Source organism: Bos indicus x Bos taurus, chromosome 18, assembly GCF_003369695.1.
Source record: "Bos indicus x Bos taurus breed Angus x Brahman F1 hybrid chromosome 18, Bos_hybrid_MaternalHap_v2.0, whole genome shotgun sequence".
In the NCBI taxonomy this organism is placed as follows: Eukaryota; Metazoa; Chordata; class Mammalia; order Artiodactyla; family Bovidae; genus Bos; species Bos indicus x Bos taurus.
This window is the reverse complement of record NC_040093.1, coordinates 51,521,022-51,545,201: the sequence shown is the minus strand read 5'-3', so window position 1 is coordinate 51,545,201 and position 24,180 is coordinate 51,521,022. Positions and strand designations below refer to the sequence as shown.

General features: G+C 60.6%; 2 protein-coding genes across 2 annotated transcripts; one reads left to right on the top strand and one right to left on the bottom strand.

Moving 5' to 3' along the window:
* Nucleotides 1–149: 149 nt before the first annotated feature.
* On the top strand, nt 150–19,150 carry CDH15 (cadherin 15). Its single transcript, XM_027513786.1, has 14 exons — nt 150–275; nt 6,341–6,499; nt 6,665–6,820; nt 7,856–8,000; nt 13,358–13,518; nt 14,198–14,326; nt 14,718–14,903; nt 15,783–16,036; nt 16,667–16,809; nt 16,970–17,206; nt 17,430–17,669; nt 17,837–17,973; nt 18,092–18,259; nt 18,557–19,150. Exons 1-14 carry the CDS (start codon nt 234–236, stop codon nt 18,755–18,757), a joined length of 2,358 nt encoding a protein of 785 aa, XP_027369587.1. The 5' UTR covers nt 150–233; the 3' UTR covers nt 18,758–19,150.
* A 176-nt stretch (nt 19,151–19,326) lies between these two features.
* Nucleotides 19,327–23,905, bottom strand: SLC22A31 (solute carrier family 22 member 31). The gene is made up of 9 exons (XM_027513788.1): nt 23,576–23,905; nt 22,347–22,450; nt 22,104–22,258; nt 21,651–21,819; nt 21,331–21,476; nt 21,123–21,231; nt 20,798–21,012; nt 20,130–20,241; nt 19,327–19,765 (listed from the first exon to the last, which is right to left on the bottom strand). Exons 1-9 carry the CDS (start codon nt 23,876–23,878, stop codon nt 19,459–19,461), a joined length of 1,620 nt encoding a protein of 539 aa, XP_027369589.1. The 5' UTR covers nt 23,879–23,905; the 3' UTR covers nt 19,327–19,458.
* Nucleotides 23,906–24,180: the final 275 nt, after the last annotated feature.

The following is a 24,180-nucleotide window of genomic DNA, read 5'->3' as shown; positions in this document are numbered from 1 at the left end:
TTTCTGACAGGCCTCCTCTCCCCCACCTGACCCGGAGCCCAGCTTTCGGCTCCGCCCTGGACACGTGCTGTCACTCAGCCGCAGGCCCCGCCCAGGCCCCGCCCCTCCTGCCCCCGCACACGTGCTGTCACTCCCTCGCCCGTACACTTGTGCTGTCACTCACCCGGGTCCTGTCCCAGCAGAAGGCGCCACTCCCGCCGCCCGACACTCTGCCCGCCGCCTGCTACCGGCCCATGGACGCCGCGCTCCTCCTCGCCCTCGGGCTGCTGGCCCAGGTAAGGCCGGGGGCCGCGCGGGGATTGCTGGCCCCTGTGCTAAGCGCCGCGTCTCAGAGTTGGGCAGCCCGGCCTCCGGTCTCCGGGACCGCTGGCTCTGGGCTCCCGTGGGCGGCTGTGAGCTGAGGGGCCCTGGGTGGGTTCTGGGTGGGGCAGCCCTGTCCAGCGGGCTCTGTACCCTTGGGGGAGAGTAGTGTAATTGCCCCCAGTGGACAGGCCGGGGAGCCAAGTTCAGGGACTGCCAGGAGAGAGGACCCAGAAGGCCGCCCTCACGCTGGAGGTGCTGGCCTCAGCCCTAGGGTCTTGGGGTATTCAGTCTTATGGGGTGCATGGGGAGAGGGGGCAGCAGGAGCACCCCTGGCTGGGAAAGCCTGGAGGCCAGGTTCCAGGCACGTCGACCCCCCATGAGTTGGCCGCTGACCCGCCTCGTTGGATGGAGCCCAAGGTCCCCTTGTGTCCGGTGGGGAGGGGCAGCTCTGCCCTCCAGAAATCCATTCTCCCTGGGGAGCCCCATGCCCAGTAGAGACAGGTCCCAGCACACATAGCCGCTGCCTCCACACTTCCTGCCAGCCCCCTAACCCCCACACCCTGAGGTCTCTGCAGCCTGGGAGCCAGCAGGCGGGGGGGAAGCACAGAGCCCCCACTCCGCACATGGGCACCCCTAGATATGACCACATCCTCACACCCCTTAGCTGTTGGGAAGGCACTGGGCTGGGCCCAGGAGTACAGTGTGTGAGCCAGTGCCACTGGTGAGGCCGGAGGGGTCGGCCTCAGGCCTGTTAGACTGGACAGGTGATGATCAGGAGGGCGATGAGCCACGCTTAGGACCCGTTGCTTGTTGTTACACTTTCACACCCAACAGGGCATCCCCTCTCATCCCCACAGACCCTCCCACAGTTCTGGTGTGCCAGCTTGGGTTTCAGCCCCTGGCAGCTAAGTGCCTGTCATCTGGACCCTCCAGCGCCTGGCCTCCAGCCCCTCAGGCCTCCAGCCCCCAGCTCCAGCCACCTCCACACCTGCCTTTGGGCCCTTTCACTGACACCCCCACCCCCTGTAGACCATGCTCACCACTCCCCACTGTTGTGTCTAGCTAGCTCAGAGAGGCCATGGTCACCCTCTGCCCAGCACAGCCCAGATGCCCATGACCTGTGCCCCTCAACCCCCTGCTAGGAGCTCATTGGGTGCAATGGGCTCTCTGCTCCTCCCAAGCCAGGCCCAGATGCCCCACATGCTCCAGAAGGCTCCACTCACTCCAGAAACAGCGTTCCAGCCCCTGGTTCCCAGAGACCCACTCCTTTAAGACTGAGGGTATCATCCCCTGACCAGGTCCCAGAGGAGGGGAGGAGAGCTCAGATTCCTCTCCCCTCCCCCAGGGCTAGTACAGAATGCACCCCCTCCCAGACAGCTGGGACTGCAAGGATTCTGGGGGGCGGGAGTGGGGGGGTGGACCAGTCAGTGGGCCTGGCCGCTCATGTTCCTGCACTCAGCCCAGCTCGGATCAGCACCCAAACAAGGGGAATGTCCCCTGGACCAGCCCTCCCCAACCCAGTTCAGCTTTAAGACTTTTGTCCCTTCCCGTCCAGCCACAGGGGTCCTGTGGCCACTTCCTGGACACACCTTCCTTCCCCTCTGAGAGGCCCTGAGCAGGGCTGTCTGGGGTGGGCCCCTGGGGTAGGGGCTGTTGACCAGACTCTGTGTAGGCCCAATGCCAGCTTGGTGGGCTTGAAGGAGGCTCACCTCCCCCCTGCCTATGTCTCCTGAAATCTCAGCCAGGGGGCTTCGCGTGTGTCTTTTCAGAGCCGGCCTCTGTCAGTCCCTCCCCTGTGCCCATAGTGTCCCCAGTAGCTGGGTCCATACTGGGACCCCACCCCAGGACCCTGCCCCACCTGGGGAAAGGGAGCAGATAGTTCGGAGCCGACCCACACACTGCTGGAAGGGGCCCCCAGCTCCGGTGAGCTGCATGATAGACCTTGCACTTGTGTGTGGGGACACCCCTCCAACATTACTTCCGAGCCTGGGTTCCTCAAATTCTAGGGACCCGGGGGAGGCCTGGAGCCTTGGGTCATGTGGGTGCGGTTTGCCTGGGCCAGGGAGAGGCCGAGGTACATTGTGGGCAAAACGTTTCCAGTCTGGTTTCCCCCGCAAGCTTCCCAGGCCTGAGCCCCTTCCCCCAACCTCCTCGGCTGGAATCCAGGCCACCCCGTTCCTGGATGGCCTGGCAGGCATCAGGCATGCCAGGAATGGAGCCAGCTGTCCGCCTGGCCCAGAGGCCCTGTGGTTCTCCCTTGAGCCCCCCTCCAGCTGTTGCAGGCCTCAGCGGAGGGACAGGATGGTGAGGCAGAGGACAGCTGTTCCCCCCACCCCCACTAGGGCAAGCACCATGCTCCCTGCTGTCCCGCCCACCGTGCGAGGGCGGCACCTCGGCTTCCCTCCCTGCAGCCCTGCTTACTGTCACGCTGATGTGGGGCTGATCCCCTGGCCTGCTCTGGAGGAGACCGTGTGTCTGCTGTGGGGGCTGCCCTGTTCCAGGACTTTCCTTTTGCTAGGGGGTCTTCAGAGTTTGCAGAGCCCCCCGGAGCATGGCTGAGGTTTCCTTCCAGAGGCCACGTGACTCAGCAGAGCCCCAGAACCCCTTCCCCTGTCCGCAGCGGCCTCTGATTGCACCAGGCAGGGAGATTGAAAACACCATTCTGTCAGCCAAGATGCATGGGGATCCCCTGCTCACCACTCACAGGGGCCCCGGAGGCCACAGGGCCAGGAGCTGAAGCAGGCTCTCCCTGCTGTCTCTGGTCACCAGGGTCTCTACCCAGCACGGAAGAGTGTCCAACTCTTTTCCCTGGGCCCCTGGGAGACAGCCTGCCTTGTAATTCTTTGTTCTGAACCCGAGGGTTGGTGAAGACAGCAAAGAGCTCTGCGGGCTGCCTCCAGGCCCCTGGGCAGGATGGACCCCAGCGGAGGTCAAGGGCAGCTGGCCGCCCCTCTGGGGCTCTGGCACTTTTTTCCTTCTGTACAGTCGATGGTAGGGATGGATCCACCAGGGACCCCAACGCCACCCCACACCAGACCCTCTGAGAGGTGGGGTGGAGCCCAGTCCGGGTCTCCCAGTCCCACCTCTCAGCCCTGTGCCTGCCTGGATTCCCAACTCAGTAGAACTGGTGGAATCTGTCCGTATTGTTTACCAATCCTGGTTGGTTCTGATGACAAGTCAAGCTGAAGTAGCCCAGCTGCACTGTGGCGGCCAGGTGGAGAAGGCACCCCACAGGTCCCAGGGGATGAGCGGTCCTGAGCCAGAAAGGCCCCACAAGGAGGTTTCGGCCTCGGGGCCTGGCACTTGGTAGCCCGCAGCTGGACAGTGTCACCCACTCCAGCCCTTGCCTGGTCTGGGGTGGGCAAGGCCGTTCCTGCCCTTGTTGCCGGTTTGTGGGGTGCTCACCATACGGCTGGGCTCCACGAACTCCAAATGTGGCGGGGAGCTCTTTTACTCAGAAGCCTTGGGATTGGGGGCCCAACAGCAGGGCAGGGGGCCCGGCATCTCTAGGAGTTCCAGGTGTTGTCTTCAGCTCTTGGTTAAGGGTGGGGCTGAGGGTAACCCTTGGGGAGCTGCAGGACCCCACTGGGGGAAGGGGGTCCCTGACACCCATTGCTTCTGTGTGGCACAGGGGCTTTTATGAGCTTCTTCCGATCAATGTCCACAGTTCTGTCCATGTGGCTTCGTCCCGGCCCTGATGTTTTGTGATTCCTAGGCAGTTCCCAGGCCTTCACTGACCACCATTGTCTCTGAAAAGGGGGTGTTGGGAGAACAAAGGACTGAGACACATTCCCAGAGTGGGAAATGGGCTGCAGGCCAGCCCAGGCCCCCACCCCTTGCAGCCTCTCATCTGGGTAAGGGGCCCCTGCCAAGGCTCCATAGCTTCTGCTGACCTTGTGACCGTGGGCTGGGGAGAGTCTGGTGGCTGGGAATCCCACAGCCCACCCAGGCCACTTGCCCTGTGCCAAGTTGGTGGGCATCATGGGGTGTCGCCAAAGCTGGGGGTGGGGAGGGGTCAGCCAGAGGCTCGATGGGGGGCTCCAGGGGGGTAAGGGCCAGTGCAGGTGTGGACAGGGCAAAGTGTGTCCCTCAGGGTCCCTCCAAGAGCCTGAGGTCAAGAAGCACCTGCTGACTGTCCCCCACACCTGCCCAGCCCAGCCCTCCACCACACTGAGGTCAAGGCAGGGCCTCTGTGTCACTGGGCAGCTCAGAAACTCTCTTGACAGAGGTTCCAGCATTGGTGGTGCTGGGGCTCCCAGCTCTGCTGCTCCCTGAGGGCCGAGAGGGGCAGGAAGAGTGGGGTGGGGGAGCAAAGGAGCTGCTGCCTTGAGATGCCCAGGAAACAGATGCCGTCCCCCGAGCCTGTGACAAAGGCCAGCAGGTCCTCGCCTGGTGGCAGTGCCACACTGGCTTGTGCTTGGTGAGAGGCCAGCAGCCAGGGAGCCTGGAAGCTTCGCGGCCATCTGTCAGGCCGCGGGGAGTTTGGGGGCCTGGTGAAATGGCTGGTCCTCTCTCCTAACCAAGTTTGCTACTTTCTGGACCGTAGGCTCCTGGCATTTCAGGTGAGAGGGCAGGACCGGGAACTCAGAAGTATGGAGGTGGCTCGGGGCCCCTGGGGAGGCTGGTCTTAGTCCGGGTGTCACTGTGGTTCTGTAAGCAAAGTGTGCGAGGACCCAGCTAGGCAGAACAGGGAGGCTGTGCTGGGGAGCGGGGCACGGGCCAGAGGTTGCCCAGAACAGCAGCCTCCTGGCTGAGGGGCTTCTCCTCCCTCTCAGCCCCCACCCCGAGACACCACACTCACCAGTCACCTCGCCCTCCTTTCCTGAAGCCACCAGCCCAGTTGAGGGGCTCATAACAGCCATGAATGGCACATTGCTCACATTCTTCTATAGCCACGCCAAGCTGGGTCCCAGCAGTGCCCCCACCAAGCCCCGCCTCGGGCCCTGACAGCCCTCATCCAAGTCCAGCCAGGCTCTGTGTCCCCCAAGACTGCACCAGCCTCAGCCCCACTCACCACTCGGGGGGTGTGGAGGACCCCTAATACCTCTATGCTCAGCTGGCCACAGTGCCTGAGCCCAGGCTCAGACCAGCTGCTGCTCGATCAAGGAGCCGACACAGAAACTGCATGCTTCAACCAGGCCTCAGGAAGCCCTGGGTGTTAGCTGGGGCTGCTGTCAGCTCTGCCTCAACCCCCAACCGGGTTCCTTCTCTGGGCCTCAGCTTCCTTGTCTGAGTGTGGCAGTGGGGTGAGCTCATGGTGGGTCTGGGAGCATTTTGGCAGGTGCTCTGTCTCCCACCAGGCCCCTTACTGGCGCGGTTCTGAGCCCAGAGCTCAGTAGGTGGCAGCCAGGCAGGGCCTGGGAGGTGGGTGATGTGCCCACTTCTGCCTGTTGGGTAGACTTGGGGAAGCATGGCAGCCTTACACAGTAGCCCCACACGCTGTCCTGCCTCCCCTGGCCTTATTCCTGGAGGAAGAGGCCTGTGCAGGGGGGGACCCTGCATCCTCCCCAGTCTGGCAGAGGAGGCCTGCGGTGTGCACAGCTGCCCTGGGTGTGGGATGGGTGCCCCCGCCTCTTAGGACAGAAGCGTTGGCCTGGTCAATCTCGATCAACCCTCAAGAACTCAAACAGTGGTGAGGCTTGGGATGGCCGTGTGTCACCCCCATGTCCCCAGCCAGGAGCTCCACAGTCACCTCTGGCAGATCAGCCATGTGCGGGGAGGCTGATCTCCTCCTGCCCCTCCACCCCATTATCGGCACTATTTACCCACAACATAGGGGGAGGCGTGGGAGGGCTGCCCAGCTTGGCCCAGCTGTCTTTTCTGAACAACCCACCTCCCCCACCCCCTGCCTCCCCAGGATCCTGGGAGCCAGGCCACCTTCTGTCCTCCTGAGCTCCCCATGCCACCCAGGTCCTTGCACCATAGCCTCCCCTGGCCATATGAGGGAGGGCCTGGTATTCAGGGAGGGGATGTCGGGCCCTGGATGGGGAGCCCTGGGCACTGCTGTGCTGGTGATGGCCGTTCTCCTTCGTTGCAGAGCTTATTTCCCTCAGCGGGGGTCCCCAGGCTGAGGCGGCCCCGCACCCTGTACCCCTGGCGCCAGGCACCCACACTGGGTCGCGTGCGGAGAGCCTGGGTCATCCCTCCCATCAGCGTGTCCGAGAACCACAAGCGCCTCCCTTTCCCCCTGGTGCAGGTGAGGGGCCAAGTGGAGGGGGGCCCTGAGGGCGTGTGCTTTAGGAAGGGGAAACCCTGGGGCCACAGGCCTAGCGACTTCGTCCCAGCTGGGGGAGGGGCGGAGAACTAGGGGAGAGACCCCCTGCCCTGGGGGCAACTCCCCAGCCCATTTCCTGGCCTGCAGATCAAGTCGGACAAGCAGCAGCTGGGTAGCGTCATCTACAGCATCCAGGGGCCCGGTGTGGACGAGGAGCCGCGAGGCGTCTTCTCCATTGACAAGTTCACGGGGAAGGTGTCCCTGAACGCGATGCTGGACCGGGAGAAGACCGACCGCTTCAGGGTGGGCCCCGCCCCGCCCCGCCCCGCCCCGCCCCGCCCATTCCTGCACCATTCCCGCAGGGGCCCCGCCCACACCTCCGCCTGCGAGACTAGCGTCCTTAGTTGGGGGCAGCGGGCAGGGTTTGGGACCCGTTCCCACAGAGGCAGGTGTTCAGGGTCGCTCGCCCATTGGACAGATGCGCGTGAGCAGGCTGAGGTCTGCGTCCTGCCTGGGAGGACTGGGCAGCCGGCAGCAGGGTGAGCGTCAGCTTTCCCAGGTGTGGAGGATTCTCCCCTCGGCTTGCTAAATGTGGCGGGGACGGGACGCTGTGGGGGAATCCCACAGAATAGGCCACCCACGACGCAGCTGCCCCATAGTGACCGTCAGGGTGGGGTGGGTGGCATGGGACCTGCCCCTTGGAGGTCTTGGGATTGTGGAGCCTGAGAGGAAGGGCGTGGGGAGGGGAGTCAGGACTGGGTGAGCCAGGCGTGGAAGAGGGGAACCTGGAACTCACGAGTCTCCTATAAACTGAGGATCAGCCCTCCAGCCTGGCCCAGGGAGGGAGCTTCAGACTTTGTTTTCATGTGCCCCGAACCGTCGCCAGACTTTGAGAGGCTGGTTCCCTTACACTGAGTCAGAGAGCGTATTTCCCTGGAAGTTGTATCAAGTCCATCCTCCAAAGGGACAGGAGGTGGCTTAATCTAAAATTTCACGTGGGGAGAGGAAACTTCAAAAGCAGCCCAAACCGTTTACAGAAAAAGGGCCCCGAGACCAGGAGCACTTAGGAAGCGCTCCAGCCACACTTAACACAAGGCTCTGACTTCCCCGAAAGTGGGCAGGCTTGGTGGCCGGCCGGCCTGCTGAGAGGACGCAGGCGCCCCCTGGTGGGGATATACCGCTTGCCCAGCACCGCCGGGCCGCGGGCCGCGGGCCGCGGGCCGCTTCTCACCTGTTTGCTGCGGGAAGCAAAATCGGCTCTCACTGTCCCTGTCGCCCTCGTGCGAGCTACTGGAAATTGGGGGCCACAGTGCCAGCCCTTGCTGTCTGCTTCACTAGCTCAGGGCCTTTGCTCTGGACCTGGGGGGGGCCACCCTGGAAGAGCCCACGGACCTGGAGATCGTGGTTGTGGACCAGAACGACAACCGGCCTGTCTTCAGGCAGGAGGTGTTCACTGGCCGGGTGCTGGAGGGTGCTGTCCCAGGTGAGCCGGGTGGGGTCCCAGTGGGGGAGGGGGCTTTGCCGTGGGCACTGGTGGGTCAGAAGTCCAGGATTTCCCGTCAGCGAGAACTTGAGAGGTCCTTCAGAGAGTCTCCAGGATGGAGGGAATTTCCATGGGTCGACTCAAGTCACTTCCTGTTGCAGTATAAATTTCAATGCCCCAGTCTTCCAAAATGCAGAGGTGGCAGACCCTGGATGGCAAACCTCTGGTGGTTTCTGTTGCACTCCCCTCCCGCTTCTGCCTCCTGCCCTTGTCTCCCCCCCACCCCTCCTTCCTCTTCCCCACTTCCCTTCTAAATAGAGGTGAATTCACATAATGTAAGAGTACACATTTGGAAGTGAACATTCAGTGGCGTTTACCACATTCACAGTGTTGTGCAACCAGCACCTCTGTTCCTTCCAAAACAGTCTCAGGCCCAAGAGGAGACCCCCTGCTCATTATCGGCACTGCCTTTACTGCTTATTAATTCTACACTTTGATTGCGGAACCCCCCACCCTCTATCCCTCATGAGTCCTCACAGGATGGACTCGCTGGCCTGAGTCTGTTCCAAGGAAGATAGACATTGCAGACAGCAGTCTACCCCTGCCCCTCCCACCCTGGTCCCAGGGGCTCCAGTCTGATCCCCAGGCAGTCATGCTGCAGAGGTGGGAAGGCTCAGGGTCACCACCGAGGCATGCCCCTCCTTTGTCACATGCGTGTGTGTGTTTAATCTGACTGTGCTGGGTCTTAGTTGAAGCATACAGGGTCTTCAGTTTCTGCACTGAACTCTTACTGGTGGCATATGGAATCTAGTTCCCCAACCAGGGATTGAACCTGGGGCCCCTGCTTTGTGAGCCGAGAGTCTTAGCCACTGGACCACCAGAGAAGTCCCCACATGTGTTTATTTCATCCCATTTTGTGCTTTTCAAGACTTAAAATGACAATAATTTTTTTTTTTTTTTACTTCTAATTTCTCCTTCTGACATGGTTCCATAGTTTTGGGAAAGTGGCCCCAAATCCCTCTACAGGCTTCAGAGAGGTGCACATGTTTGCCTCAACCACTGTTTCCTTGTTTCCCATCCTTCCTGTCTGGACCTGGTTACAACACGAGGCCTTCAGAGCACACACTCCAGTGACTTAGTGTCGCCATCATCAGGAGGGTGACACTGACAGTAACATCTCGCCTACAGCCTCAGTGGGTGGGGGGGAAGGGCACAGCCCCCCGCGCGGGCACCAGTGGCTGCGACGACCTTGGCCTCTCTTCCTGCTTCCACGGGGGACTCCTCCTACTGTACCAGGGGAGCCCCCGTGTGTACACCTCCGTGGGGACCACTCACACCCTGGACCCCCAGAACATCAGGTCGCCTGTGTCCCATCATCTGACATGCTCACACAGGGGTGATCTTGAGGATTCCCCCTTGTTCTGCTTGTGGGGCAAGACTGACACCCCCACCTGCTCATGCGTCCTTGTTGGGGACAGTTCCTGGGCCACTAGTCTTCACAACGCTGCCTTTTATTTTGCAAACTTTTATTGTAGCAAAATGCATGTAAGAAAATTTACCCTCATAACCATTTCTAAGTGGCTTTAAGTCCATTCACATCGCTGTGCAACTACCACCACCATAGAATTTTCTCATTTTCCCAAACCAAAACTCTGTCTCTATTAAATACTAGCTCTCCATTTCCCCTCTTCAGCCCCTGGCACCTACTGGCTACTTTTTCCTGCATGATTTGGCTGTGTATGGGTGAAATCACACAGCATTTGTCCGTCCGTTTCTGGCCCATTTCACTGAGTGTCACATCCTCAAGGTTCCTCAGTGTGGTGCCCGGGTCAGGCTTACCTTCCTTTTCAAGCCTGAATAATACTCGCTGGATGTTTGCACCACATTTTGCTGATCTGCTTATTCTTCAGTGGACACTTGGGTTGCTTTCACTTTTTAGCTGTTGTGAGTAGTGCCGTACTGGACATGGGTGTGCAAATATGTCTTTGAGACCCTGCTTTCAATTCCTTTGGGTACGTACCCAGGTGGGATTTCTAGATCATGTAGCAGTTCTATTTTTAACTTTTTGAGGATCTTCCATCTCCATCATGGCTGCACCAGTTTTCATTCCCACCAGCAGTGTAGGAGGGTCCCAGGTTCTGCACATCCTCACCAGCACCTGCTGTTTTCTGTTTTGTGGTCGTGTTGTTAGCAGCCATCCTGTGAGGCTGCTAACAAAGCAGGGGCCCCAAGTTCAATCCCTGGTTGTGTGGCTGGTGTGAGGGGATATATCGTGTGGTTCTCCTTTGCTTTTCCCCAGTGATTTGTCATGTCGAGCATTTGTTCATGTGTTTATTGACCATTTGTACATCTTCCTTGGAGAAAGGACTGTTCAGTCTTTTGCCCATTTTTGAACAGAGTTGTTTGTTTTTTTGTGTGGTTGAGTTTTATGGGTTCTCTACATATCCTGGATATCAGATCCCTTATCCCTTAACAGATAGATGATTTGAAAATGTTCTGTAGATCCCATGGGTTGTCTTCTTGCTCTGTCGATGGTGTCTTTTGATGCATTTATGATGCATCATGAAGTCCAGTTTGTCTGTTTTTGTTGCTGTTGCCTGGGCCTCTGTTGTTGTAAACAAGAAATCATCACTAAATCCAGCGTTGTAAAGCTTTTGCCCTGTGTTTTCTTCTAGGAGTTTTATAGTTTGGGGTTGTACATTTAGACTTGATCCACTTTGAGTTGTTTTTTGTATGTGGTGTTAAGTAATTCCAGGTCCAGCTCCATCCTTCTGCAGGGGGATGTTCAGCTTTCACAGCACCATTTGCTGGGAGATGGCCTGCTCCCTGTTGAACGGTCCTGGCGTCCTGTGTAGACTCACCTGCCCGGGGGGTGAGGCTTATTCTTGGGGTCTCAGTTCTGTTCCACTGGTCTGTGTGTCTGTCTTGAGGGCAGATGTGCACGGATTACTGTACCTGTGGAGAAAGCTTTGAAATCAAGAAGTATGTCCTCTTAACTTTGTTCTTTTTTCAAAATTGTTTTGGCTGCTCAGGGTCCTTTGAGATTAGACAGGAACTTTAGAATGATTTTTTTTTTTAATGTCAAGAAAACATCCTTGGGATTTTGAGAGGGCTTACGTTGAATCTGTAGGTCACTCTGGGTGGTACTGACAACTTGGCAGCAAGTCTTCCAACCCATGATCATGGACTGTGTGTCCATTTATTTATGTTTTCTCCAACTTCTCTCACCGATTTTTTGTAGTTTTCATTGTGAAAAGTCTCTCGCCTCATTGGTCACAACACTGACATCCTGAGGCATGTATAGTCACTGTGAACCTTGTCTCTGAATGAGGCTGTGTGGCTGGATCCCCTCAGGAGGCACACAGGTCCTGTTCCCAGAGATGCCCGACTTTGGCCCGTAGTTAGGAGGGTGTCTGCCAGGCGTCTCCGCTGTGATTGTACTTCTCTCTTCATGGAGATCCTTTCGCAGGTGTCCCCTCATGCTGGCGCAGCAGCTTTGGTGTCCCTGAGGCTCCTGCCTGCCAGGAGTTAACTGTCCTGATGGTTGGGAAGTGACGGGGTTCTAGTCCATCTTTTCCTCTTTGTCATCACTTGGCTTTCTATTACGTAATAGAACTTTCAGTCCTCCCTTTATGAATGTATGTGTTTATGTGTCACCCACCAAGGTGCTTGGCCTCCTTAATCAATAGAAGTTATTCAAAGGCCAGGCAAGAAATTCAGGCAAGGCTTTACTGAGGCTCCCGCAGCCACAGGAGGGGGGCAAATACAAGAAACAGGTTTCCTTGCTCACTCCCCAAGTTGGGGCAAGCTTGTTCCTTATATGGGGTGAGGGGAGGGGTATCCAGGGTTCAGGGACCAGGCGGGAGGTTGTGGCTTAAATGGTTTGCCCACCCCTTATTGGGTGTTGAGTGCAGGGGGCATGTGCAGTACCCTGCTTTTGCTTCCAACCCCGTTTTTGCTTTTCAGAAGTGGTAGTTGGGGGTTTTTTGGCCTTTTTTAAATCTTGTCCGTAATTTGACCCACTGCACATACACACAGGCATGCAGCTATTTTCAGTCCCTTATAGTTTTTTGTATTTGTTGATTGAGGAGAAGTCTGTCCAGATGCAAGCACTGCAGCCCTGGGTCCCAGGTCCCAGCCTGTCTCATATGTATTTTGTTTTTATGTATCAGTATGCCTTTATGGAGCCTCACTTCATTCAATGAGTTATAATTCTTTGCATCATTCTTTTGAAGCTGAAAGCTTTGCTGATCAGAAACTCATCAAAGCAGCCCAGGCCCTTTCAGCAGCCAGAGCTGCTCATGTATATAGAGTCCAGAGTGTGCGTGCTTGGATGTGTGTTTGTGCATATATGTGTGCTCGCTCACAGCCGTGTTTGTACGTGTTTCTACCTTCATCACAAGTCACGAGTCCTCTCCGGCACTTCCACTTCCAGTCCAGCTCTGCGGGATCCCTTCTGGGTTCCCTTCTCTGATGGTGAGAAGCTGGGCTCCTTTTGCAAGTTTGCTCACTTGCTCGGTCGTAGAGAGCATGGCAGGTGCTTTAGGAAGCACTCACTTGCGCCCCAGTGCCTGTTCTAAGCATTCTTTTTGGCTTCAGCCTGGGGTCCAACATTGTGCCAGGAGTTACCTGGTTGGTAGCCCCCCACCTCTAAGGCTAGGCCAGTGGTTGGGTCATTTCTGCTCATCAGACACCAGCGTGACTCTCAGATGACCCGACAGGGCCCAGGAGGGTCTGCGGTGAGCCCAGTCACAGGTTGCGGGGCAGCTCCCCAGATGGCCCAAGGCCAGCCCGCCTCACTGGGCTCACTTAATACACCTGAGCTGGGCTGGGGGGGTCAGGCCTGAATCACTGCAGAGGAAAAGCAAGGTGGGCACAGATGCTGAGATGTCTCCAGGGCCTGGCAGACCCCCCCTCTCCTGAGATTGGGAACGCAGGTGGACACAGGTGCCGAGTGCCTGGGGGGCCCACGTGCCCCTGTCTCCCGAGATGTGGGGCCATGTTTGCCCCAGAGTGCAGATACAGCCTGGGTACTGCTTCACTCTGAAGGTGGGGCTGAGGTCAGGGCCTGATCAGTGGCGGGTGCACCGGCTACCTCCCCAGGGGCTGGTTCCCAGTGAGCTCGCCTGGTCTATCTTGGGGTCCTATGGGAGACAGCTGTCAGCTGTGTGCACTGGACACCCGCCTCCTCCCCCACAAGCAGCACAAGCCAGGATGCTGGGACGTTCGTGTGTGCACAGGCTGACCGAGAGCCTGGAACTGGCACAGTTGCATGCCACAGGGGAGCAGGCGACGCACCCTGGAGCTGGAGGCTGGCACCCCTGGGCATCACCCCTGCACATCCCTGCCCTTCACAGGCACCTACGTGACCAGGGCTGAAGCCACAGATGCGGATGATCCGGAGACAGACAATGCAGCGCTGCGGTACTCCATCCTGGAGCAAGGCGGCCCCCAGCTCTTCAGCATCGACCCGCTTACGGGGGAGATCCGCACGGTGCAAGTGGGCCTGGACCGCGAGGTGAGGCCACCTGGCTGTGCCTCGACAGCTGGACAGGGCGGTCCGGACACTCCCGGTTGCCCTGGGCTCCCGCAGACCTGCCCCGTGGGTGGCTGTGCCGTTGGATTCAGAGACAGCGTGAGGGGCCCTCAGCTTGTTTCTGTTCAAAAATCTCCCTCACCCCACTGCCTGCAAAGCAGTTGGGCTCCCCAGCCTGGGTTAGGTCCATCAAAGGAGCCCCTCACCTCTTGGGCTCCACAGTGCCTATTTATTCTCTGTGGGGCCCCTGCAGCCGCTCACTGCCTGGCTTCTGTGTGGCTTTGGCACCTCCAGGAAATCCTCCTTGATTTCCCCAGGGCCAGTCACTATGTTAGCTGATCTCTGTCCCCTCTTGGCCATTGCTCCTGTCTCTCCGGGGCAGAGACCAACCCCCCATATGGAGCACATGCCCTCCAAGCATTTATCCAATTCGGCAGCTGACCTCTTGCCTACTCACAGGCTGGGGCAGAGTCTGGGGTCAGCAGTGGTGCCGTCCAACCCTGAGAGGACAGGCAGTCTGTTTTGCTCCAGAACTTGGGAGCAGGACAGGAGCTGGAGCCTCCTGGAGTATGCCTGCCCTTCCCCCAGGCCCTAAGGTGGCCAACCAGCCTTGCCCTGCGCTCCACCTAGGTCTCCTGACCCTCTGTCACTGTGCCCCCAGGTGGTCGCCGTGTACAATCTGACTTTGCAGGTGGCGGACATGTCTGGAGATGGCCTTACCGCCACCGCCTCAGCCATCATCACGCTGGAGGACATCAATGACAACGCCCCTGAGTTCACTGGGGATCAGGTGCCACCTCTACCTGCTGTTGCCCGGGGCTGCCCTCCCCCTATCCTGGTTGTCGGAGGACGGGGAGGCTGGGTGCTCAGAGGAGGCACCCTGAGTGGGTTGTGCAGGACCCCCGGCTAGAGGCCAGCATGGGGCCTGTGAGCATATCAGGAGCTGGAGGGCCCTGGAGGGAAGCCACTGAGACCCTGGGTTAGGATGTGTCCCCAGTTCCTCCTGGGTGGGAGTGGGGGCAGCCCTGCCCCCCAGGTAAGACGCACCCGGGGCATGGCTGAGTCTGGAGGGGGCTCCCTGGGTCCTGGACTCCCCGAATGTAGGTAGCAGGAGGGTGAGGCCCCAGGGGACCATTACCCACCCCTGCCTGCCAGTGAATAATGGGGCTGGGTTCCCACAGTTCTTCATGGAGGCTGCAGAGGCTGTCAGCGGAGTGGACGTGGGACGGCTTGAGGTGGAGGACCGGGACCTGCCCGGCTCCCCCAACTGGGCAGCCCGGTTCACCATCCTGGAGGGTGACCCTGACGGGCAGTTCACCATCCGCACTGACCCCAGGACCAACGAGGGTGTGCTGTCCATGGTGAAGGTGAGCTGAGGAGGGAGCCTCTCCTCACACTCTGGAAGCCTGTTTGGACCCTCTGTGCACCCTAAGAAGGGAGCCAAGGGGACCGGGAACACGGACTGTGGGCTGGGGCCACGCTGACCACAGAGGACTGGCGCTGGAAGGAGTGGGCAGCCCCCAAGCCCATGTGTTATTTCTGGTATTTTGCCTCTTCATGCAAGTGATCAATGTGCACAAGTACAGACCTCATGTGTCAGCCAACCAGAGACAAAACCAGCAGGAGATATGTGTGCAGACATCCACATACACACCCATGCCTACAAACATGTTCCTACACACATCTGCAGAGAGACACAGATGTAGCTATCGATATATGAAGACCTTTCTTGTAAGAGACTGACTAGAGCTGGCCACCCAGTTTGTTGTGAGGGCAGCTGATGAGTCCAGAGTCTGCAGGGCTGTGAAAAGCTGCAGAGTCAGGAGCTGAGGCTGTGTCAGAGGCAGGATCCTGCTTTCCCAGGAGAAACCTCAGGTTTGCTCTCAGAGATTTACCCACACATGAGACCCACCCAGGTTCTCCAGGATCATCGCTGGTCGTACAGGTCCATTCAACCACATCCATCAGATACCTTCTTAGCAATAAGACCCAGATCACTGATTGAGTCACTGAGGAGGAAGCCTGGCCAGGGGATGGAAATGGACCTCACAACACCTGACAGAGGCATTTGAGTGTCCAAAGTATTTTCCTGTTATTCTCTCTGCATAGTTTTTATCTTTCCAAAGCTACAAAGAAGAAGGAAAGAAGGCGCTCCGAGGACAGCCCAGGAGAGGCCTCGCCAGCATGGGTGCCCTGAATGTGGGGTCCAGATTCCTGACGGGCTGCCACCTTTCTTCCCCCTACAGCCCCTGGATTATGAGAGTCGGGAGTGGTATGACCTCAAAGTGGCCGTGCAGAATGAGGCCCCCCTGCAGGCAGCTGCCCCCAGGGCCGAGCGGGGCCAGGCCAGGGTCAGCGTGCAGGTGCGGGATGTCAATGAGGCACCTGTGTTCCAGGAGAACCCTCTGCGGACCAGCTTAGCTGAGGGGGCCGCCCCAGGAACACCTGTGGCCACCTTCTCTGCCCGGGACCCTGACACACAACAGCTGCAGAGGCTCAGGTAAGGGCCCGCCCCTCTGCCTCCCAGCCAGGGTAGGAGCACAGCTAAGGGTAGGCAGCCCTGTGTCCTGAGGATTCTCTTCCCATGAGAGACCCAGTCAGAGGGTGGAGGGCTTCTCTGCATGGTCACTGAGGGCTCAGGGGCTCTCAAGGGCCTGTGTGCTTGTTCACACGACCTCGTCCTGTAGGCAGGGCTGGGCTCCAGATGGCACACACCTACACAGCCAGCCTGTGTTGGCCGCCTCTGGGTGTCTGGCCCTGTCCATGCCAGGGAGCCCTTGCTCCCTGGGACTGGCTGTCACTGTGTTGGATTTCACCCCCTGCCCTGGCCTTGTTTGTCTGTGTCTGTTTCCACTGTGCCCACCACTGTGTCTTGGTGTCACCTGTGGCCATGGGGCCCTGGGCAGCTCCCCTGCCCTCCCCAAGCCTCTGTTTCTTCGTCTGTTGATTGAGTCGGAAAACACCAGCTTAAGGCTGTGGGAGGACTATCCTTAAAGGGGGCATGTGTGTGTGTGAGAGTGTGTATGTGTGTAAGTGTGTGTGTGAGTGTGCTCCCATCTACACATGACCACGCACCTCTGGGAGTCCTGCTCAGGCTCTTTCTGCACCCTCCTCCCCTCCTTGCCAACAGCTACTCCAAGGACTATGACCCCGAGGACTGGCTGCAGGTGGACGGGGCCACTGGCCGGGTCCAGACCCAGCGAGTGCTCAGCCCCTCATCCCCCTTCCTCAAAGATGGCTGGTACAGGGCCATCATCCTGGCCCGAGATGATGGTGAGTGGGGAGCCCAGCCTGGTTCCTGGGCTCCCTAATCCAAGCTGAGGCCCCTGCTGCTGCCCAAGGGCCGAGAGCCAGGTGCTCCACTCAGCAGACTTACAGGGTGGGTGGGGGCTCCGCAGGGGCCAAAGGCCCACTAGGCCTCTCCCGCCTGCAGCCTCCCCACCCAGCACGGCCACTGGGACCCTGTCCATTGAGATCCTGGAGGTCAACGACCACGCCCCTGAGCTGTCCCCGCCGTGGGGCAGCCTGTGCAGCACACCAGACCGGGGTTCCGGCCTTCTCTTGGGGGCCACGGATGAGGACCTGCCCCCCCACGGGGCTCCCTTCCACTTCCAGTTGAGCCCCAGGGTCCCAGAGCTGGCCCGGAACTGGAGCCTCAGCCAGGTTAATGGTGAGCCCCCCACACACACCCCTGGGGTTCAGAGCCTGGGGGAGGTTCCCGCTGGTGCACCCTCAGGCCCGGTAGGGATTGGTTATCAGACGCAGAGGACGGATGGGGAAACCGAGGCCTAGCATGCCAGGAGCGCCGCCCAGTCGGCTGCTGCCCAGGGCACAGACACGGGAGGGGGTACGGCCGCCCCCGGCCCCTGCTTGACCGCAAGCGCCCTCCGCAGTAAGCCACGCGCGCCTGCGACCGAGGCTCCGGGTCCCGGAGGGGCTGCACCGCCTCAGCCTGCTGCTCCAGGACTCCGGACAGCCGCCCCAGCAGCGCGAGCAGCCCCTGAACGTGACCGTGTGCCGCTGCGGCCAGGACGGCGCCTGCCTGCCGGGAGCCGCGGCACTGCGGGCGGGTGGCGCGGGCATTAGCCTAGGTGCCCTGGTCATCATGCTGGCCAGCGTCATCCTGCTGCTCTGTGAGTGCCGGCGCCCGCAGGCCCTTGCCCTTGGACCCCAGCCTCTTAGCAGCCCCACCCGCCCTCTAGCCCCGCCTCCTGGCAGCCCCACCCGCCCTCCGGCCCCGCCCTCCACCCTCGCGCTCCACCCCCACCCGACCCCGACCTCCGCCCCGACCCCCACCCAGTGCTCGCCCTGCTGGTGGCCCTCCTGGCGCGGTTCCGGCAGCAGTCCTGGGACAAGAGGCTTCTGCATGGACTGCAGGACGACCTCCGGGACAACATCCTTAACTACGACGAGCAGGGGGGCGGGGAGGAGGACCAGGTGAGGGGGCCGGGGCGGCTTACAAGTGCTGCGGGTAGGGCCAAGGGCCCCAGCTGGCCTGCATCGTCCCGACCCGCGACGATAGCGGCTGACCGGAACGCGCTCCATCTGCCCTCAGGACGCCTACGACATAGACCAGCTGCGCCACCCAGCAGAACTGGCAGCCTTCGGCGCCCCCTTGGGACGGCCGCCGCTGCGCAGAGACGCCCCGTTCGGCCGAGCGCGCCCCCAGGTGACCCGTGCGCTGCCCACCAGCCCCGCAGACATCGCTGACTTCATCAACGACGTAGGTGCCCCGGGGGCGCCCCGTACACCCTCCTCCGAAGCCTGAGGCATCGCTCTGGAGTGGGACAGGGAGGTGGTGGCTACAGACTAAGGAAAGAGAAAGGCCCAGAGGAAGCCTTGCCTCTAACTACCATCTGGGGCAGGGGCAGCGCGGGGCTCAGAGCTGCTCCGAGTACCCTCGGCCTCCACTTAGGCCTCCTCTGCCCCCTCCCCTTCCCGGTTCCAGGCCTCGCCCCACCCGGTGGCGGAGGTCACCAAGCCGGCATGTACTGGTCCTGAGACCCGGGCCTCTCCACAGGGTTTGGAGGCCGCAGACTGTGACCCCAGCGTCCCGCCCTATGACACGGCTCTCATCTATGACTACGAGGGGGACGGCTCCTTGGCGGGGACACTGAGCTCCATCCTGTCCAGCCTGGACGATGAGGACCAGGACTACAGCTGCCTCCGGGAATGGGGCCCCCGCTTCTCCCGCTTGGCTGACTTGTACGGGCCCCCGTGAGGGCACCAGAGAAGGGCTTTCTGATGGGGACCTGCACCGCCCTGTGAAGGGCACAGCCTCCTGGACACAGAGGGCAGACCTGAGGGGCCAGAGCGGACACACCTAACTGGGCTGTGTGCCTAGGAATTCCAGCGGACCTCCATCAAGGTGGAAGATGGCTCTGGGCCCTACCCTGGCTCCTTGGTCCGTCTGGTTTCCCCCAGGGAAGGTCAAGGCTCAGAGCTCGAGTGGAGTGGCCAGAAGGAGGCACCCATTCTGCCCCCGTCAGTCACCTACCATGGGGTCAGGCCCCGTTCCCAGCTGTGCCTCCCACCCACGCTGACCTTATCTCTGTGTGAAAGGACGCAGCCCTGGGGCAAATGTGAATTAAAGTGTGCTTCTCTCTTCCTTGCACAGTTGGCCTCCGCCACCTCAGTTCCACCAGAGCTGTGGCAGCCGGCTGGCCCCCAGCTGTTCCTGGGGTGGGGGGCTGTGGGAGGGGCTATGGATGCCTGGTTGTGAGGGGGAGGTGGATGCCAGAAGCCCCTTTCAGCCAAGAGTGGGGCCTGAGGGAAGAGCCAGAGAAGAAGCCAAGTTCCACACATACCTTTATCTTCCTCACTTGGAGGGGGGCCAGGGCGCCTGGAAACAAGCCGGCTCCCCACCACCCTCCCAAGTCCCTTCCACCAGCACTGGTGGGTGGCAGTGTCTCTGCAGCCTGGTCAGCCCTCCTGGGCCAGCTGTGTTCCTGCCCCAGGGAGGGAGGCTGGCAGCAGAGGCAGGAGGTCTTGGCGTGGGCAGCCCCGGAGGAGTGGGGAGCGGCACAGGCGGTCAGCCTCCTGCAGCGATTGGGGCAGCGTGCGGCCGCGGCTCTCCGGCAGCAGCAGGACACACAGCAGGGCGAGGAGGGCGAAAGATGCGAAAAGCACGTGTTGCAGGAAGAAGCCATGCCGGCCGTGCATTGTGGTGAGCGGGACAGCTGCCTGGCCCAGGAACCCAGCTCCCAGCACCAGGCCCAACCCGGCCCCCCTGCAAGAGAGGGCGGTAGGACATGGCTGCACAGGGTGCGCAGTGCTCCCGGGGTGGGTACCCTTAGTGGGGGCCAAGGTGTGGGGGTCCCATGACAACACCTGAAAAGTCTGGGGGAAAGCTGTCCAGGAACCAAAGTTGTCCTTTCCGTTAGAAAATCCAGTCAATTTCCCCCTGGAATCCCACCCTCTCTGGGGGCTCTCATCTCTGACTGCCCTGTCCTCCACTCCCGAGCTGATGTGCAGACCATTCTGTGACCAGCGTGCCCCTCATCACCCAGGAAGAGACAGCTGAACTCCCGTCCTGATGGCACGAAGATGGGGAGTGTGGGGAGCGTTGGGGTGTGCTGGCAGGGCCTGCTCACCTGATCACCGTGGGGAAGATCTCAGCTGAAAAGAGGCTGCTGAGAGCGGACACGGTCTGGGAGGCCAAGAGCCCCAGGACAGAGAGGAATAGCACCATCCAGCTGGGCAGGTCTGCAGAGGAGGAGAGTCTCCCACACTGCCCACGCGCCCTCCCTCCCCTCACCGTGTCTCCAGGCTCTGGGCCTCACTAGCTTTCCCTCTCTGCTCCTGCACTTGGAAGTTGGCCCGCATTCAAAATTGTTAGTTGATCAATCGTGTCCAACTCTGCAACCCCATGGACCATAACCTGCCAGGCTCCTCTGTCCATGGGATTCTCCAGGCAAGAATACTGGAGTGGGTTGCCATTCCCTTCTCCCAACCTAGGGATTGAACCAGGTCCCTTGCGTTGGAGGCAGATTCTTTACCATCTGGGCCACCAGGGAAGCCCTCGTCCAATCCAAACCCTTACATTAAACCCCGTCTACTGAATCATTTTGGCCCTCAACTCTTTTGGCCTCAGTTTCTCTGAGTGCACAGTGGGGAGATGATGGATGGGGTGAACAGCGACGTCATCCTGCCTCCCCAGCTCTGGGAGGGGGCTCATCTCAGGACTACCCCCCACACACACATTGGGCAAACCCCTGGCCAAACATGACAGCCCTGCCAGCCTGCAGGGCCCCACACTCACACTGGGCCCCTGCAAGGAGCAGCTGGGATGCCAGGACCAGGACCAAGGTGCTCAGCAGCAGGACTGAGCGGCGCCCCCAGAGATCTGCTGTCAGGAGCAGGAAGACGGTGGCTGCTGCCTCCAGGCCAGCTGCCAGGAAGTAGGGCCAATAAAAGCTGGGCTCACTTGGGACGAGGCTGTGCAGGAAGCTGGCTCTGATGCCCCCACTGATGAGCCTGGGAGGGATACAAAGCTACAAGCCCAGCCAGAGCCGGGTATCTCACCCAGGGGGAAGGTGAAGACCCCTCCCTCCCTCCCTTAGCCCGCCCACACCCCCCCTCCTCACGAACTGAAGCCCAGGATGAGTGCGTTCCTCCAGGTGACGTGTGTGTGCCGGAGCTCCAGGACTGAGTGGTGCCGGGGCTGGGGGTGTCCTGCGCACAGCACATCCAGCTCTGTGGACCGGGAGACATAATGGGGCACCAGTGAGGGGATGATGCCCTTCCTTCTTCCTCTAGCACTCAGGTCTCTCTTCTCCCTGGCTGGTCCATTACCCATAGCCAGGGAGCTCTCCTCCTCCGTGCTGTTCTCGGGGTCCACACCGCTGGCTTTGGCAAAGTGCCACAAGATCCTCCTGGCTCGGGCTGGCTGCCCTGTGGCCAGCAGCCAGCAGGGAGACTCGGGGAACATGGCTGGAAACCTGCAGGGTTTGGGTGAGGATGTTGCAGGACCTCCCCGTAGGGCAGGAGCCAGTGGGGATACATAGCACATGACTCTCTGTGTCCCTGTCCCGTGCCCACCTGCATGGTGCTGAACGGTCAAAGGGAAGCGATACACATGGCCTCTGCAGTGGACATGACCCCAGCTCACTTACCCCCAAAAGAGCAGCAGCAGTCCCGTTGCCAGGGCGCTCAGTCCCTGCAAGAGTTGCCAGTCCTGGGCGAGGAGGGCCAGGCCAGGCAGCAGCAGTGTGCCCACCACTGAGAAGAGGCCAGCCCCCATGGAGAATGCCAGGCGGTTTGGGGGGTCACACAGCTCCAGGCCTGGGCAGACAGGGAGAGCCTGAGGCCCAGGCCTCTCAGGAGGACTGCTTTGTCCAGGGAGGTGAGGGCCAGTGGCTGGAGGACCAGGACCTGGACGTCTGAGGCCAATGTGTGGCCTGTTCTGTCACCCAGGCCTGCCCACGAAAAGCAGAGCCCACAGAGTAAACAGCGTCTCTCCTGCCTTCTGGAGAAGGGCCCTCAACTGGAGTGCCGGAAAGGCACCCTCCAATGGGTCAGAGGCCTAGCCTGAGTGGGCGCCTCCCAGGGCCCCCCATGGTACTCACGAGCCACATAGAGGGCGAGGGAGGCCCCTGCCAAGGCCCCCCCTCGAAGCAGCCGCAGAGTCAGCAGGGCAGGAAAGCTGGCAACCAGGGCCTCGCCGACCCCCAGGCCCGTGGCCAGCACCAGGGAGCCCACAAACACAGCCCGGCGGCCAAACCTGGTGGGCAGCAGGGGACAGCCGTCGATTCAGTCAGGAGAGCTCAGGGGAGGGCTATCTGAGCAGGAGGGAAGGGGCAGCGCCTCACCAGTCACAGCCCAGGCCCAGGAGGGCACAGCCCAGCAACCGGCCCAGGAGGTGGTCCACCTGCTCCAGGGGCACCTTCCAGCCATCCTCACACACGAGATTCCTCTGTTGGGGACACCAGTTACCCGTCAGCTAGCCAAGACCCTCCTTTTCCTCTCCTGCCGGAGTTCCCTGAATGTCAGGATAGAAAGGACCCTAGAGGTCCTGCCCCAATGCCTCCCTGGGCGGGGCTGCACCTGCTTTCTCCAGCCATCACCCTCCCCCAGGCTGGCCCCAAGGCCTCTCCTGCACCTCCCCCGCCCTCTGCACTTCAAGAGCCACTTCCAGAACAGGCTGTGGGGCCTTGCTCACCGGCTTGTCCCAGCCAAGGGCCCTTGACCCCAGCTTTGCAGCTCTCTGCCTACCCTGTTCCTTCTCCCTAAGCTTAACATTATTTTGGGTCACACTACATCAGAGATTTTGTTTTAAAATCTGACTGCTTGTGAAAGCTGGTAGACAAGGATATGTCACCACACCAAACAGGTGGGCAGAAGGAGAAGGCCCAGAGGGTTCAGGGCCCCAGAAGAGCCTAAGCAGGAATGTGGCAACCCTGTCCCAGTTTCCAAGCAGATGCCCTTCTTCCCTGGGCTGGGGTGTGGCTGTGGGGCATAGGCTGCCAAGAGGGAGGTAGGGGTGGGCAGGCCCTAGCTGGGAGGGGGGTGAGGGGGTGGGAGTTGGGGGGTGTGTGAGTGGGGGGTGGGGGTGGGAGGTCCCAGTTACCCAGTTACCCCTCCCAGGTGCCTGGGATGTCTCCATGGCACCCCTACCTCTAGGCCAGCCTGCACACACCTCACAGTGGAAAGACCTGCTCTTCAAAACGGAACTGAACAAATCACTCCTTTGATTCAAACTCTTGGGAACCCAGTCTGGACACCTACACAGCCCCAAAGTCACAGGCGGCTGGAATGTTCATGGCACTGCTGACCTCTGTAAACTCACCGGCTCAACTTCAGTTTACTGCCTCCGCCTCCCCAGACTGCCTGCCGTCCTGGGCAGCCGCCAACCTCAGACTCTGCCTTTAGGCCTGGCACCCTGCCTATTTGGACATCTGCTACACCGTCAGACAGGAGGGGGCTGACCCCCCAATCAAAAGCCCCAGGATGACAGTCCCCGTCGACCGAGGGCAGAAGAGCGAGGAGAACCCCAGGAGGGGACAGAGGGTGGGGGAGACAGAGCAGTGAAGCAGAAGACCTGGGTGACCGGGCTGCGCAGCAGGTCGGCGGCGGGCTGCGCGTAGTACCAGCCGCGTGAGCAGGGCCGAGCGCCGTCGGAGCCGGCGCGGGGCACGGACTCGGGGTAGCTTAGCGGCAGGCAGGTGCTCGGGGCGCGCGCGGGGTCTGAGCCGCAGTGGTGTGCCGGCAGCGCGGTGAGCAGGAGCTCCGAGCCCAGCGCCAACCCCAGCGCCACGCACGGTAGCCACGAAGCGGCGGCCAGAAGGCACCGGGCCCGGCCGAAGCCGCCGGCCAAGCGCAGAACCCGCGCCTCGTGCTCCATCCGAGGCCTCTACGCACTATGGCGGTGGCGGCGGGGCTTGAGAGGGACAGTGTGTGAGGGGCGGGGCCTTATAGGGGCGGTTTAGGCGGGGCGGGATCTGAGAGGGGAGGTGTCTGCGCTCTGGCTGTTAGAGGGGCGGGACCTGGGCGGGGCACGGAGAGAGGTGGGGCGGGGCCTTGGACGGCAAAGGCGGTCTCTGGGCGGAACCTGTGGGGAAAGCGCGGGTGAAGGGCGGGGCGAATGGGGATGTGGCCTGGAGTTGACGGGGGCGGGGCCCTCGAGGACCTGGCAGGTGAGGGGCT